The 18,181-nt window shown below is 42.2% G+C and overlaps 1 protein-coding gene across 1 annotated transcript in view; it reads left to right on the top strand.

The window, feature by feature from the left end:
• Positions 1–18,181, top strand: part of LOC128684121 (MFS-type transporter SLC18B1-like) — a 130,631-nt gene that overhangs the window by 45,071 nt on the left and 67,379 nt on the right. The window contains exons 8-11 of the mRNA XM_070090174.1: positions 7,140–7,291; positions 7,658–7,848; positions 11,944–12,039; positions 12,577–12,745. Of these exons, the coding sequence (XP_069946275.1) occupies positions 7,140–7,291; positions 7,658–7,848; positions 11,944–12,039; positions 12,577–12,745 (608 nt within the window). The remainder of the gene's footprint in view (positions 1–7,139; positions 7,292–7,657; positions 7,849–11,943; positions 12,040–12,576; positions 12,746–18,181) is intronic.

The raw sequence follows: 18,181 nt of genomic DNA, 5'->3' as shown, positions 1-18,181 counted from the left end.
AGTCTGGTCACAATCATGACAAGTTACAAAGGTATTTACAGATTACAGAGGTACGTAATGGGTCCAGGGACTGGGCCCCCAAAGTTTTGATAGCTGAACTAGGTACAAAGGTAATGAGCTCACAAGTTACAAAGGTAATGAATTCTGTAGAATGGTTACTTACGTTTATACTTTGGCTACAATCATGAACAAATTATAGAGTAATGAGCAATTCACACTTCCACACCCGGTCACAACTGTAATGAGTTATTGGTGCAAATATTGATTGTTGAGTCACACACACACACACCCCACACACACACACACACACACACACACACACACACACACACACACACACACACACACACACACACACACACACACACACACACACACACACACACACACACACACACACACACACACACACACACACACACACTCACACACTCACTCACTCACTCTCACACACTCACACACTCACACACTCACACACTCACACACTCACACACTCACACACTCACACACTCACACACTCACACACTCACACACTCACACACTCACACACTCACACACTCACACACTCACACACACACTCACACACTCACACACACACTCACACACTCACACACACACTCACACACACACTCACACACACACTCACACACACACTCACACTCACTCACTTACTTTAGTTTAATATCTTTATGCACCCCATACCCATCCTGTGGGCGGTAGTCAAAAGATTACAAAGGTACATAATGGGTCCAGTGACTGGACCCCAAAGTTATGATAGCTGAACCACACTCTCTCTCCTTCTCGGGCATTATCTAATCCGGATATTGCCTTTCTTGTTTCGTCATTACCACCACCGTTTCTGTTACTTAGCGATTTTAATGCCCATCATTTCCTCTAGGGGGGGGTCTCACTGTGATTCCCGTGGCATTCAGTTAGAGGCTTTTCTTGCTACCCACCCCCTCCATGTTTTAAATACAGGTACTCGCACCCATTTTGATCCTCAGACTCTCACACACTCTTGCATCGATCTCTCAGTCTGCTCTTCCTCCGCCACATTAGACTTCACCTGGTCTGTTCTCCTGGATTTACATGACAGCGATCATTTCCCAATCATTCTTACTTCCTTCATATTCACCACCTCTTCATATTCCACGCTGGCAACTTGTTCAGGCAAATTGGAACCTTTACTCACAACTAACTGTTTTTAGTGAGGTTCCTTCGTCATCCTCCATTGATGAGCTTTTACACCTCTTCTTGTCCTCCGTTTTTACAGCAGCTTCTCATTCTATACCCCAAACTTCGGGCAGGCATTCTCAGAAATGCGTGCCATTATGGTCTCCTGCTTGTGCTCGTGCAGTACGTTTGAAATGCCCTGCGTGGGGCAGGTACAATAGAACCATGGAGAGACTTCTTGATTTTAAGCAGAAGTGTGCGATCGCTCGCCGTGTCTTCCGTGACACTAAACACACTTGCTGGCGAGATTGTCTCCACCATCACCTCTGCTTCATCTGAGCACAGTCTGGAAAAAATTACAAAAACAGAGTGGTAAATATCCTCCTGACCCGGCTCCTGTTCTGCAAACCCACTAGATGTTGCCAATGAAATTGGCAATCATCTGGTCCGTATTTTTCAGGGGCTCCATCTATGCCCCTCGTTTCTTTCCTCAGTCTGCCAGAGTTAGCACCCTTGGACTTTTCTTCTCTCAGAGAAGAACAGTATAATGTGCCTTTTACACTTCAAGAACTGGAGGCAACACTCTCAGCTTGCCGATCATCGGCAGCTGGGCCTGACGACATTCATATTCGTATGCTACAACATTTACATCAGTCAGCGTTTTCAATCTTATTTAGTCACAAGGAGTTCTTCCACAGCCGTGGAAATCTGCCATTGTTCTCTTTCCGCAAACTGGGCACTACGGGACATGAAGCCTCCCACTATCGTCCCATTGCTCTTACCAGTGCAGTTTGCAATGTGATGGAACGCCTGGTAAATAGACGTTTAGTGTGGTATTTAGAGACACACAACAGTCTCTCCACTCGTCAATATGGCTTTCGTAAGGGACATTCTACCATAGACCCCTTACTACACCTTGATACGTATGTTCGTAATGCTTTTGCGAATAACCACTCAGTTATTGCCATGTTTTTTGACCTTGAGAAGGCATATGACACAACTTGGAGGTACAATATTTTGGCCCAAGCCCACTGCTTAGGCCTCCAAGGCAATCTACCATCCTTCCTTAAGAACTTTTTAACTGACAGACATTTCCATGTTCGGGTTAATAATGTGCTCTCCCCGGACTTTATCCAAGCTGAAGGTGTCCCCCAGGGATGTGTTCTGAGCACAACACTTTTTCTCCTTGCTATAAATGATTTGGCCTCTAGTCTTCCATCAAATATTTGGTCATCACTCTGTTGATGACTTTGCTATTGCCTGTGCAGGTGCTGACTGTCACCTCATTACAATTTCTCCAACATGCGGTCGACCGTGTTTCCAATTGGGCCACCACACATGGGTTTAAATTTTCCAGTACCAAAACTCGCCAAATTGATTTCACTAGACGCTCTGTCATCTCCGATCATCCTTTGTACCTCTATGGCTCCCGTATCCCTGAACGTGATAGTCAGGTTTCTGGACCTCCTCTTTGACCGTAGGTTATCCTGGTAACCTCACATTACCTCTCTGAAGGCAACTTGTCACAGCCGGCTGAACCTTCTTAAAATCCTTGCTCATCTTTCATGGGGAGCTGATCGTCGAACTCTCCTTCGCCTACATTCCACCCTCATTTTATCAAAACTTGATTATGGTGACCAGATCTATTCAGCGGCCTCTCCTGCTAATCTCTATAGCCTTAACCCCATTCATCACCAAGGATTACGTTTATGCCTTGGTGCTTTTCGCTCTTCCCCTGTTGAGAGCCTCTATGCAGAAGCAAACGTTCCATCCTTATCCGATCGCCGTGATGCCCATTGCCTTCGCTACTATGTATACTCTCGTGATCTCCGCAATCCTTCCATTTATAGAATGGTCACTGATATTAGTAGACATTCTTTATTTGTTCGCCGCCCCTGTTTACTCCGTCCCTTCTCTCTTCACCTACATTCGCTCTTGTCTTCTCTTCAATTACCACCTTTCTATGTTCATGTAGCATCTCACTTTTCCCTACCCCCCTGGGAAGTTCCAGCTGTTCGAGTCTGTTCTTTCTCTCTCCCTTGCTTGAAAGCCCAACTGTCTACAGTCGCTTCCCGCTCTTTTTCTTGACCACTTCCACACTCATTCTCATGCCATTGCAGTGCACACAGATGGCTCTAAGTCTTCTGACAGCATAGGATTCGCAGCAGTGTTTCTGGATAGCGTCGTACGAGGACATTTACTCTCTTCGGCTAGTATTTTTACTGCTGAATTGTATGCCATTCTTGCAGCACTTATCCATATTGCATCTATGCCTGTATCATCATTTGTGGTTGTCTCAGACTCCCTTAGTGCTTTACAGGCTATACAGAAATTTGATACACCTCACCCCTTAGTCCTCCGTATCCAACTTTGGCTACGCCGCATCTTTACCAAGCATAAAGATATTGTTTTTTGTTGGGTCCCTGGTCATGTTGACGTACAGGGCAATGAACAGGCAGACACTGCTGCGCGGTCAGCAGTACATGATCTACCAGTTTCATATAGAGGTATTCCATTTATGGACTATTTTGCTGCAATAGCTACCCACCTTCACACCCGTTGGCAACAACGTTGGTCTGCTATGCTCGGTAACAAACTTCAATCGATTAAACCGAGTATAGGTTACTGGCCATCTTCTTGTCACCTGTGTCGAGGTTGGGAGACTACTCTCTCCCGTCTTCGTATTGGCCATACTCGTCTTACTCATGGATATCTCATGGTGAGGCGCCCTGCTCCTCTGTGAGAATTGTCAGGTTCTATCATCAGTCAGCCACATTTTGTTAGACTGCCCACTTTATCAATGAGCACGCAGAATTTACCTCCAACTTCGTCTTCGCTCCGCTGCTCTCTCTCTACCTTCCTTTCTCGCTGATGGACCCACCTTTCATCCGGACTCTCTCATTGACTTTTTGACAAGAACTGACTGACTTCACAAACTCTGATACCTTCAGCCCTTTCTACCTCAATCTCTTGCTACCCTCTACCCTCGTACTATCCCCTGCCCCGCTGCTTTCTGTAACTACTGATCATCCCTCCACCCTTCTGCCGCCCAATACCCTCGCTTCCTTCCCTACCCTGCAGCGCTGTACAGCCCTTGTGGCTTAGTGCTTCTTTTTTACTATAATAATAATTAACCAACTATCTTGTATTAGCACCACTTGCAATAATGATGAATAAGGAGAATGTTTTCGCTAATTTTACTGTAAAAATAAACCTTAACTCCTGTAACAGTTGATGCCATTTACCAAATGCCCCACACAAACTTCCCAAATTTCAGTGAGAAATTAAAGAAACTAATAAGACACCTCTTACCTGGAGACTTCAATATCAACCTTAGCCTACCAGATGATCATCCTGTAACTGATTTCATCAATATGAACAACACGCTTCTCATACCAACAATAACTAAACCAACCAGGCTGACTGAGACAAGTGCAACCGTAATTGACCATATATAACATATACTAGCCCCACTTAGGTCAGGGATAGTCAGACAGCACTACTGACCACTACCCCACCTTCCTCTTAACAAACATTAGTAACCCACAACTGGAATACAGCAAAGTTTCATTTAGACTCCATGACGAGGCCTTGATAAGTAATTTCACAGCAGAGCTAGAGACGGTTGACTGGCCTACTTACGACATTACTTACGTCATCTCCCACCCAAATCCTGCCACCCTCAACACCATTTTATTATTAATAAGGAGTTGCTCAAAAAAACTACTTGGATGACAGCCAATAAACTTAGGCTTAACATTGACGAAACCTTCTAGATTGTTTAGCAGAAGAGCAGGTGTTGCACAGCTTAACATTAAGATCGACAATTCTTATTGCTAGACATAATGAGGGCAAATTCCTAGGCCTGCACCTCGACAGCAACCTGAATTTCAGCACCCATATCCAACACACGACAAAAAAAAGTATCTAAAACGGTTGGGATCCTCTCCAAGATAAGTTACTACGTGCCACAATCTGCCCTTTTCATACTATACCATTCATTCATTTATCCCTACTTCACCTGTGCTATTTGTGCTTGGGGATCAACTGCAGCAACATGCCTGAAGCCAATAACCCAACAAAAATCCGCAGTAAGAATAATCACGCAATCAAATCCCAAGCAACCCCCCCCCCCGCACTCTTCATAGATCTAAACTTACTGTTCAGAACATCCACACTCGCTACTATGCAACCTACATTTACAGGACCTTGTATTTCAGTATTAATCCTGACCTAAAACACTTTCTTGATAGTTGTGACAGAACCCACAGGCATAACACCAGACGCAAACATCTGACATTCCCTGTGTCCGGCTAAACCTATACAAAAATTCAATGTATATAAAATGGCCTAAAATCTGGAACACCCTACCTGAAAGCTCTAGAAGTGCAGACACATTCATCAATTTCCAAACTACCGTTAGAAAACTCCCTGACACACCCCACCGTCAGCTAACTACATGAAAACCGCCTATTCTCTTGTATCATACACACAAAAAACAACCTAGACCTCCCCTCGATATCTGTGATAACCCACAGTTCACACCTACACCCGCCCAATTGGCTGTAAACATAAAAATATGTAATACTATTATTACCTAATGAATCTTAACGAGCCATAAGTTTGCCTGTGATATTCCAATAAAGGAGCTTCAATAGAAACTGTTGTATCAAAACAAAACCATTCACATTGCTAAATTTACGAACTGTAATGGTTACTTAGCCTTAATACCAATATGCTCCATAATCTGTATCAATATAGTTCTGAATTAATCTTAGTCTGCCCGAAATGCCTAGTCATGCTAGGTGTGATAGTGGCCATTTCTGTAATTGGTTTTATATAATATGTTAACTCCACATTGTAATCTTTATAGAGAATAAAACTTGATTCTATAGTTCACCTCGTCTTTCATAAAGTCCACTATTAAATATCTGAACACATTCACTTCGTCCATACTCCCTCCAGTTTGATATCCAATCTTTCATAACCTACCTTTTTTTGTTACCCTCATCACCTTGTTCTGTCCAGTGTTCGTTTTTTAGCTCCATCTTTTACATACCCCTCCCAAATTAGTCCCAACTTGTAACCTCTCTTCAGAATCTCCCAGAAGCACAGTCATCAGAAACTGACAACTCCCACTGGTAATTCTTTATCTTCCCATCCCACACCTTCCCCAAAACCCCTGCATTCACTTCTTACATCCCCCATCTATAAATATTAAACCACCATGGTGACATCGCACATCCCTGTCTAAGGCCTATTTTTTACTGGAAAATAATCTCCCTCTCTCTCCTACTTAACCTAACTTGACCCTCATTATCCTCGCAAAAACTCTTAACTGCTTTTAGGAACTTACATCGACTGCCGAGTCTTTTGCAACATCCCTCCAATGAAAAACAGGGGAGACACTACCACGATAAGAGACAACACAGTAATTGTCAGGGGTCCAAGACTGTTCAACTGCCTCCCAGCATACATAAGGGGATTACCAATCGACCCCTGGCTGTCTTCAAGAAGACACTGGACAGGCACCTTAGGTCAGTACCTGACCAGCGAGCTGTGGTTCGTACGCCGGGTTGCGTGCGGCCAGCAGTAACAGCCTGGTTGATCAGGCCCTGATCCACCATGAGGCCTGGTCACAGACCGGGCCACGGGGGCGTTGACCCCTGAAACACTCCAGGTAATTCCATACACGTGCAACATGTGCCACGTGGCTCCCCTGTCCACCCTATCATATGCCTTTTTTGAAATCTATAAACACGACAACAACTTTCTTCCTGATCTAAATACTGTTCACTTGTATTGAGTGTTAACACTTTGTCTACATTTCCTCTACTCTTCATAAAGCCGCCTTGTTCAGATGAACAAGGCGGCATTTTCTGCTCCTCAATAACCTTAGCCACCTCTGTTTAAGAATAAACCTTATGATTCATCACGTTTCATGAATATAATTTTTTTTTTCCTAGATGAAGATAAAAAATCAGAAAAGAGTGAAGAGGTGAAGATTTGGAAAATCTTCACCATCGGAGGCATATATGTCTCGTTCATCACTTTCATCTTCTCGACTATGAGTAATGGCTTCCTGTCTATCACCTTGGAACCCCAAGTCCTCAGGAAGGTTAGCCTGATATGTGAAATAATGTCGAACTGCCTACTAGTATTTGCTATAATTTTCTGTAAAAGATTAATACGGGATAAACAGACGTTTATAATGACTGTTAAGTGATGGCATTGCGGAGGTGCTGTGAAATGAAACTGGACGATTTTAGTAGGCTTAAATGTTGTTTTAATTGTTTACTTTAGCTATATATATCGCGGAAAGTCTCTCTCCTGTATGCCAATCAGGGTGAATTTTATTAAATGTTAATATTGCAAGTGCTACTTCATGAAAAGTTTGCTAAAATTTTAAGAATTTGAAGGCGCTCTTGTACGAAACTTGTGCGGTTTCAAATGTGAAGATTTTAATTATCTCTCTTCTCAACAGTATGGCTTAAGTCCACTGTATGTGGGCTTGTTATTTGGCCTTAAGGATGGTGCCAACAGCTTGGCATCACCTTTCTGGGGCTATGTTTGTGACCGTTACTGGCGTGTCAAGATCTTCATTTTGGTGTCGTCCTGCCTGGCCTTAATGTCCTTCTTCCTGCTGGGACCTTTCCCTGGAATACCTCTACACAGGTGAAGTATGCTGACTAGCACTAGTTTACTACTTGAACCTACTGGTGTACTAATTAGCAAAAGGTCTAAATTTTATATTTTGCTCATCCACAGAAATGCCCCTAAACTTAGTATCAGTCTGACACTGCTGACCATACATTCTTCTTCCCTGATAACACTGCGGTGGGGGAAGTGACCATTAGGTCTCCCTGAAACGTCATACAAATTATAGTATCTCAACTGGCACAGTGAACACTTAACGTTTGGTTACTGTACTGTTGTGGCAATATTTGACTGTTATTGTCTAAAGAGCCCAGCAAGCTTTTTTTTTTTTTTTTTTTTTTTTTTTTGGGGGGTTGGGGGGGGGGGGGGCTAATAAATTTCATAATCTTGTAGGTACATTTCTGACAGTATATCAGTCACCATAGCTGCACATTGGTCTTTATTAACTTTCTTAACCTACCTTGGCTTCAGACCTATTAGTGTGAGGGGGTTGTAACCTCCCATTTCTGAACTCTGGTCCATCTATTGCTGGTCTTTTACATTTTCTGCGCTGTATGACGCTAGTGTTTTTAGCGCTTCTTTTTGGTTATAATAATTTTACATTTACTGTTGCATTATGTATACTTATTTCGTAGAAATGAGATCTTAAGTAATAGTGCATAACTCACTCACGGTGATCATTCAGCAAATAACTGCTAGTCTAGGTTGTAAAATGACTTCACACATTTCTTACCAAAATATACCACTCCAACCACAAGAGCTTCACAGAAACATTGCTGTTTAGAAACCCACATTTTATTTAAAATATTCAAACAAATGGGGTAAACGGTGTTACTTTTCATGGCACAAGACACTACAGTACCCCTAGGAAATCCATAGTTCGTTGCCCCACCCGTCCTTACAAAATTCAGCTTAAGACAATGATTACCCTACCTAAACACCCTAGGTTTTCTAAATATAAAATTCTTCCATAGCCGCTTCTTACAATGTTTCAACATCATAAAATCTGGGAAGTGACTTTAGTGGCACTACAATATACACACCACCTACCACTCAGAAACCCTATAATACTCTTAGCATCAGCGGTGGTGTTCTGATATCCTCAACCAGCAAGAGAACGAGCCAGACAACGTACACACTCCCAGGAAAACACAACAGCATCAGTTAAAATAAACTAATTTATTACTCTTCTTTTCCTCTTTTAAATGATATTTATATAATAAAATGTATTGGTTTTTAAACCACTTAAAATTGTTTTTATGAATTTTGTGCATGGTATCTAATCTCTTAACATGAGATGCATTAAATCTCATGAAAATGAAAGCTAAATATACCTTGACAATCCACAACTCGAATTGTTATACTATAAATAAATATACACATGTTACAAAACCAGTCCGTGGATTAAAAACTTTTAATTTATAGACATTACAGAAGTACTGATAGTCGCACATTAGCTAGAACTCTGCTGGTATCTACATAACATTGTTATTCAGAGTAGAAATTTTAACACAACCGAATATTGATAATGACAGTAAATTGTCGGCAATTTTCTTAAGTATTAAAACACTGAACCTGTGCTCTGTAAATCATAACTCTTGCTCCATGTTGAGAGTTGAACAATATTTTTGTGAGGGAGACTGGATAGGGTTAGTGCATAGTTTTTGTTTAACAGTCGCCGTATACCACCGAGGCAAGGTGACCTAAAAAGAAAAACTAAAGTTTTTCTATTTAGATTTAGTAATTCATACAGCAAGTTACTAGCCCCTTGCTCTCAGCATTTTAGTCTCTTCTTACGACACTCGTGGCTTACGGAGGAAGAATTCTGTTCCACGTCCCCCATGGAGATAGGAAATAAATAACAAGAATTAAGAAAATAAAAAACCCAGATGGGTATGTATATGCATGTGTAGTGTGACCTAAGTTTAGGTAGAAGCAGTAAGATATCTTTATCCCGCGTGTTTGAGACAGAAGGACACCAGTAAGCCTACAATCATGTCAAATAATTACAGGTTTTTCACTTGGCAGGACGGTAGTACATCCCAAGGTGGTTGTTTACCAACCTACTGCTTACAAGTTCTGATTGTATTATTATGCCAAAGGGATCATTTTTTTTATCATATTTCATGATACTACATGTAAAGGGCCCTGGGTTTTTTTATCATAGGTAAGCTGGCATTTGAGATTCTTCGAAAAATGGTTGCTCAGAATTTTTTAACAAATGTGTTTGAAAAGCAAGAGATTCTACATACTACCTTGATGGGAGGAGTTATTCCAGAGGGAAAAAGAATTCTATCGTGTCTTTAATATGCGTCTAGTGGGTCATGTACTGTACTTGGTTTCCGGTTGAGCTATATAAACCCTCAACCATGTGCAAGCCCTTGTGGCTTAGCGCTTCTTTTTGATTATAATAATAATAATAATCAACCATGTGCAGTGCTGTACGACGTCACATTGTGGGTTTAGCGTTAAGTTTTGATTGTAATATTAATACTCAGGGTTCTGTGTGTTATTTGTTCCATGCTTGGCTGCTTAGTGGCCCGGTGGCCTGGTGGCTAAAGCTCCCGCTTCACACACGGAGGGCCCGGGTTCGATTCCCGGCGGGTGGAAACATTTCGACACGTTTCCTTACACCTGTTGTCCTGTTCACCTAGCAGCAAATAGGTACCTGGGTGTTAGTCGACTGGTGTGGGTCGCATCCTGGGGGACAAGATTAAGGACCCCAATGGAAATAAGTTAGACAGTCCTCGATGACGCACTGACTTTCTTGGGTTATCCTGGGTGGCTAACCCTCCGGGGTTAAAAATCCGAACGAAATCTTATCTTATCTTAATGTTGCCTGCAGTTTACATTTTTCAGTGTCATGCTCGAATTGTCAGTATTCATGCATCTAAATTTACGTTATTAAATTGGAGTGAGATCAGGAATTTCCATTAGGTCTAAAGTTTGTGGGAACCATGTTTTAAGAATATTCATATCTGCTTGCAAAACTCATGATTTAGCATATTTACAATTTTTATAATTCTCAGTATCAGTTACCAGTAGTGTCAATGACTCGTACCAACTGTTACTGATTCACCGCCTCCCTTTACGTGATCACTGGCCGTTATTGAGTCATTCTGCTGACCAAGCATATTTGAATATCTCTTGCCTCCGGGCACGACAGTGGTTACTTGAGAGCAGGGTAGCATAGACGGCAGGTCGGGCTTGGCAGTTCCTCCCTGGTACCCACAATAAGAAGTTACCATCCGTTTGAAGTGAGAGATATTACCAAATTCCAGCATATGAACTGCCACATAACAATTGCTATTGTGCAGTATTATGTGAGCAAATTACCTGCTAGGAGTTTACAGGGTATTATCTGGATTATTTCAGGAAAGTAATTTTGGGGAGATAAGTGGGACCTGTCACAATCCCTCGATGCCCACTTCATCACTCACAAAAAGCTAGACCTGACACTAAATTAATAATTACAATATTAAACATTAATACCAATAATGGTAATTATAAAATGTGAACTGTATGTGATTAGGCTTGCTGGGTACACAAAAGAAATTCATATTGCCACTTACCATTTAATTACTGTAGATGGATCACACCACAATGCCTGCCTAACACCTAGATCCTACACTGGCCAGTTAAATATCTAAATGCAAGGACTAATGGTGCACTCCCCGCGAGTGATGTTCGTATCCATTATCTTCTGCCATACAATATGTAATTCACGAGGTCCTGCAAATTTCCTGTCCCAGTTCTTCAGCAGGGGACATTTAACACAGGTTCCTAACTACAAATTCAGGCCAAAACCTCCTAATTTGGCTCAGAAGATGCCGGAATATTAGCAGAAATTCTTAAGACAACGAGTGTTCATACATTAAATTTAAGATGGCGTCTCTGCGGCATCACTTCTTTGACTGTTCTGCATCCCCCCCCCCCCTCACTCGAAATTTCTCAAAGGGTCCAAATAGCGTCACATTTTAATACACAATTATTATATTCATTTATATGTTCTACATTTAGGAAATTATGTAAAACATGCAATTGCATGTTTATAGTTGATATTTTAATTGTAGTATTGTCAAGGAATTAAATATCATTTTTCTTTGACTACAGGACCTTGAGTGTGGTGATCTTGGCGCTTATTTTGAACGGCATTGGGATAGGTGGTCAACAGGTGGCTGGTGTTGTGGACGCCATGCGGGAAGTTGTGTTAGTCAAGTGTACATTTTTGAGTGTTGCAGTAATTATGAACACCGGTGTATTAAACACGGGTACAAACTAACCCTCAGGGAGACAAAATATACAAGAAAAGTACTGTGTATTTCGGCCTCATTTAGGTCCTCTTCAGTAAACTGACACGTACAAAGGATGAAGTTTGTGTGAAGGTTACTTAACCTGTCGCTTGTTAATGCATCAGACTGTGTTCGTATTGTCTGCCTCTCTAAATAAGCTTCGTTATTTTTACAGTTTGCCGAAGAGGCTGAGGCCTCGAAACAGAGGCCAAAATATGGTATTCCAACTTTTCTCCTTTAGTTTGAGAGCAAATGTATTTAGATTTTTAAGGTTTACAGTTGTAAAAAATATAATTTTTAAAGTCCTAAAATTATACAATTTTTGTGACCTCGCAGCATGCATAATATTTTGAGTTTACTCAAAATTGTATAGTAATTGTATAGTAATTGTATAGTAAAGCATTTCACCACATATCAGGCAGTCATTTCACAGCATTTGTTATCTTCATTTTAGAGGTGCTGGGTTCCCAGACGTTGCTGGGACTCATGGCTTTGTGGCAGGACTGTGGGCGTCACTCTCTGGTGTTGGCAGGTTCTTGTCAAGAACTGTCTCAGGATTTCTAGTCGACACAATGGGCTTTCGCAAAGCCTCTGTCATCGTGGTTGCTTTGCATGCTTTTGTTGTAAGTTACTTTAAGCTTCCTTTAAGTCCCTGTAGGCCAGAAATTCTCTCAAACCCATATCCATCTAAATTGTTTACTTAATCTATTTAGGAAGAGTGGTTAATATTATTACTACTAGCCTATTATAAGCTCACCATATTCTGGTCATCAGTAAGGGAGTCATGCACAGCCAATCCTTTAGCGTGACATTGGCTCAATGATACTCCATATAATGAATATACATTATTTCAGTTTTAAATAAAATTGTATTAAGATGCATGTGCAACTCTTGTGTACCTTTGTGTATACTTTTCTCCAGTCAGTGACTTTACCCACTACAGACTAATACAGTGGAATACTAGTAGCTTTAAGTGATAAGTCACTCAGTCTTGAGGAATCGAAAAATGGCCAAGGATGGAGACTGGTATACCAGAGACGGGAGAGGCAAAGCTCTCTAGAAATGGCATCACAAGTGGGCGGAGCCCGCTAGTGGAAGTATATTAGGCAAGCATTACAATTGAACTTTGAACCAAGATATCAGAAAAGTATCATATCGACCATTAATATATAATTGATTGTTTTCATACCGTGCTTCTCTCGTAAGCAAGAGCATGATATTAGCAGGTGGGAACTTTTGAGAGTACAATTGTGAGAATACATTTAGAAATACACTGGAGTCTTTCATAGCTTAATAACCATGGTGACTAAACGTTTGTCACAGATTAGCATTGTTCAATTCTAATCCACATCTAGGTTAGATGCACCATACTACTATTAAATGTTCGTTAAATACAGCCAGTATTCCTTTACCATATTTGTGTGTAAAGTGTTATCTGCAGTATAAAAATAGCGATTAGTTGGGATACCTTCTTTACAAACAAGTATTGCCCTAATTATCCAGCAGGACTACCTAATTACCATACATACGGGAGCAGCTCCTTAGTACAGTGGACCCTAGCTTATTGGCCTTTCTGCTTATCGGCCAGTTTTTCAGAATCCGGTTATCGGCTGTATGGTATGCATCAACCCGCCGCCGCCAGCCGCTAGTGCGTCAGTCTGGCTTTGTCTATGGGCAAGTGAGGAAGCTTCTGCTCATTCGTCCAAACATTTGGCTGCAATCAATTGTTTTTTTTTGTGGTTAGCAACTGAAATAAGTAACCATGGCCCTAAAGAAAGTTCCTTTGGTAAAGAAAGTGAGAAACATGATGAAATTTAAGAAAAGTTGTTGAAAAGTTTGAGAGTGGTTTTCGAGTGCTAGAACTTGCCAGGATGTATGAGAAAAACAAATCAACAATCGGTTCTATCCTGGCAAAGAAAGAACAAATCAAGGAAGCTGATGTGGCCCCAGTGTGAAAAAATACCTCCTGGAAAAGAAATTGCCCCACTAGTGCCTCCTGGTACTGGACAATGCTCCTGCTCATCCTCCAGATTTGGAAGACTAATTGTTTAGGGACTTCCATTTTAAAATGGAAGCTCTTGCCTCCTATCACCACTACACTCATCCAGCCCATGGACCATCAGGTCATTTCTAACTTCAAAAAACTCAACACAAAAGCAGTGTTTCAAAGGTGCTTTGAAGTGACCTCGGACTGCGACTTGACCCTAAGAGTTCTGGAGGAATCACTTCAGTATCCTCCATTATAGTTAAGGCTTGGCAGGGAGTGACTTAAACGACTTTGAACTCTGCTTGGAGAAAATTGTGGCCAGATTGTGTCCAAGAGAGGGATTTTGAAGGGTTTGGGGCTGACCCTGAGGACCCTACACCTGTTGTGCAATCTGTGGCACTGGGGAAGTCCATTTGGTTGGATGTGAGTGGCGAGGATGTGGAAGAGTTGGTGGTGGACCACAGGGAAGAGCTAACAACTGAAGAGCTGCAAGGCCTTCAACTGGAGCAGCAACAGGCTGCAGCTGAGGAAATTGCTTCAGAGGAGGGGGGGGAGAGGGGAGAAGGTGCCTTCTTCAGTGATTGTGTGCAAAGTGGTATGAGTTGCAAAGTTTTATTGAAAAGTATCACCCTGACCATGCTGAAACAAGCCATATCTGCAACTTGTTTAGTGACAAAACCTTGTCCCACTTCAGGATAATCTTAGAGATGCCAGAAACAGCGACTCTCAAGCTGGTCCTAGTGGCATTAAAAAACAAAGAATGGAAGTAACCCCAGAGAGGGACTTGTTACTTCTTCATTATGAAGGGAGATTTCTCTTCCAAACAATAATCCTCCCTCTCTCCTCCTCTATCTTCCATAAGTCAAGAAGTCTTCAATAAAGGTATGTAATAATGATTTAATTGATTGTTTTTATTTTATTTATTTCTCAATGTTTTGTGTATGCAGAACTATAATCTTTAAAGAAATATTTTTTTGTAAATATTTTTGGGTGTCTGGAATGAATGAATTGTATTCACATTAATTCTTATGCGAATTATTATTTCGGTTTTCTGCCATTTCGGTTTTAGGCTGACCTTCTGGAATGAATTATGGCCGATAACCGAGGGTCCACTGTATTCTAATTAGGTACTGCTTGGTTATAAGAAAGAGATAATGTACGAGAATAATAGAAAATTGCCACCAATTTTCTGGAATGAAAGTGTGATGACAGATTATTGCTGGATATTTTACCTCCACAATCCAGAGTTTGAATGGGGAAAATAGTTCTGTTTTATTTTTTTATTTTTTTATTAGTGTATTCCAGTGGTATTGAGTGATTATCCTAATATACGATATATTATATCTTGAATCTTTCTAAAAATAAAATAGTAACTTTATATTTCGTAAACTAAACGTAGGTGAGGAAAATAAAATTGGGATCAGCTGTTAAAAAGTTACACACACACACACACACACACACACACACACACACACACACACACACACACACACACACACACACACACACACACACACACACACACACACACACACACACACACACACACACACACACACACACACACACACACACACACACACACACTCACACTCAGAAGTGTCCCTGTTTGCAGATGATGTGAAGTTAATGAGGAGAATTAAATCTGATGAGGACCAGGCAGGACTTCAAAGAGACCTGGACAGACTGGACACCTGGTCCAGCAAATGGCTTCTCGAATTTAATCCTGCCAAATGCAAAGTCATGAAGATAGGGGAAGGGCACAGAAGACCACAGACAGAGTATAGGCTAGGTGGCCAAAGACTGCAAGCCTCACTCAAGGAGAAAGATCTTGGGGTGAGTATAACACCGAGCATGTCTCCGGAAGCACACATCAATCAGATAACTGCTGCAGCATATGGGCGCCTGGCAAACCTGAGAACAGCATTCCGATACCTTAGTAAGGAATCATTCAAGACACTGTACACCGTGTATGTCAGGCCCATACTGGAGTATGCAGCACCTGTTTGGAACCCGCACTTGATAAAGCACGTCAAGAAACTAGAGAAAGTACAAAGGTTTGCAACAAGGTTAGTTCCAGAGCTAAGGGGAATGTCCTATGAAGAAAGATTAAGGGAAATCGGCCTGACGACACTGGAGGACAGGAGGGTCAGGGGAGACATGATAACGACATATAAAATACTGCGTGGAATAGACAAGGTGGACAAGGACAGGATGTTCCAGGGAGGGGACACAGAAACAAGAGGCCACAATTGGAAGTTGAAGACACAAATGAGTCAGAGAGATAGTAGGAAGTATTTCTTCAGTCATAGAGTTGTAAGGCAGTGGAATAGCCTAGAAAATGACGTAGTGGAGGCAGGAACCATACACAGTTTTAAGACGAGGTTTGATAAAGCTCATGGAGCGGGGAGAGAGAGGGCCTAGTAGCAACCGGTGAAGAGGCGGGGCCAGGAGCTAGGACTCGACCCCTGCAACCACAAATAGGTGAGTACAAATAGGCGAGTACACACACACACACACACACACACAGTCAGAGTCGTCAGGAAGTGGAATAGCCTAGCAAGTGAAGTAGTGGAGGCAGGAACCATACACAGTTTTAAGAAGAGGTATGACAAAGCTCAGGAAGCAGAGAGGGAGAGGACCTAGTAGCGATCAGCGAAGAGGCGGGGCCAGGAGCTGAGTCTCGACCCCTGCAACCACAATTAGGTAATTACAATTAGGTAATTACACACACACACGCAATTGAAAGCATCATGAAAGCAATAGGAGAAGACGATATGACCCAGCTGGAAAATTTTCGGAGAATAGGGGGGTTTGTAAAAAAAAAAAACCCGGCCAGTGAAAGTGACCTTCAAGGCAGAAGCGACTCGGACCAGGATCCTGCAGGAGAAAGCACGATTAAGGGACATGACGGCATACAGGAGGGTGTATCTCGACCGCGACAGAACACAAGAAGAAAGGAAGAAACTGAGAGAGATGGTACAAAGGCGAAAGGAGGAAAGAGAGGGGATGGAGAAGACAGACAGGAGATCCCAGACCCAGGAAGATGATCAAATACAGCCTCCCTCACAACTTTCTATAGAAGCCTCCCAACCAGGTCAACCCCAGTGCAACCTAACACTCTAAATCAAAACACCCATGCCACATCCAATGCCCCCACCCACTACATTACAAACTCCACCCCCACAGCAACAACCCATAGTTCCTTACCAGGTCTCCCACTTCCCCAACCCCAATATACTTCCCAGACCACAGTCTTAGAAAAGAAGTTGAAGGTGTGGTATACAAATGCAGATGGAATAACAAACAAGTATGAAGAGTGGCACGAAAGAATCAGAGACATCCCCAGACATAATAGCACTCACAGAAACAAAACTCGCCAGAATAATAACAGATTCAATCTTTCCATCCGGATATCAAATCTTCAGGAAAGACAGAGGGAGGAGAGGGGGAGGAGGAGTTGCACTGCTCATTAAAAACCAGTGGGGTTTTGAGAAAATGGAAGGAATGGATGGCATGGGCGAAAGGGACTACTTAGTAGGAACAATCCAGTCTGAGGGACATAAGGTGATAATTGCAGTAATGTACAACCCACCACAGAACTGCAGGAGGCCAAGAGAAGAATACGATGAGAGCAACAGAGCAATGATCAACACACTAGCCGAGGTGGCCAGGAGAGCACACATGGGGGGAGCAAAGTTACTAGTTATGGGTGATTTCAATCACAAGGAGATTGACTGGGGAAAACCTGGAGCCCCATGGGGGCCCCAAAACATGGAGAGCCAAGATGATGGATGTGGTACTGGAGAACCTCATGCATCAACATGTTAGAGACACTACCAGAGGGAGAGGAGAGGATGAACCAGCAAGGTTGGACCTTGTATTCACCATGAGTAGTTCGGACATCGAGGGTATCATGTATGAAAGGCCCCTGGGAGCTAGTGATCATGTGGTTCTGTGCTTCGACTACATAGTTGAGCTCCAAGTGGAGAGAGTAGCAGGAATAGGCTGGGAAAAACCAAACTACAAAAGGGGGAACTACTCAGGCATGAGGAACTTCCTTCAAGACATT

Source organism: Cherax quadricarinatus, chromosome 3, assembly GCF_038502225.1.
Source record: "Cherax quadricarinatus isolate ZL_2023a chromosome 3, ASM3850222v1, whole genome shotgun sequence".
NCBI classification, from domain to species: domain Eukaryota; kingdom Metazoa; phylum Arthropoda; class Malacostraca; order Decapoda; family Parastacidae; genus Cherax; species Cherax quadricarinatus.
Note: the sequence above shows the minus strand (reverse complement) of the source record. Positions and strands in the feature narration are given on the sequence as shown.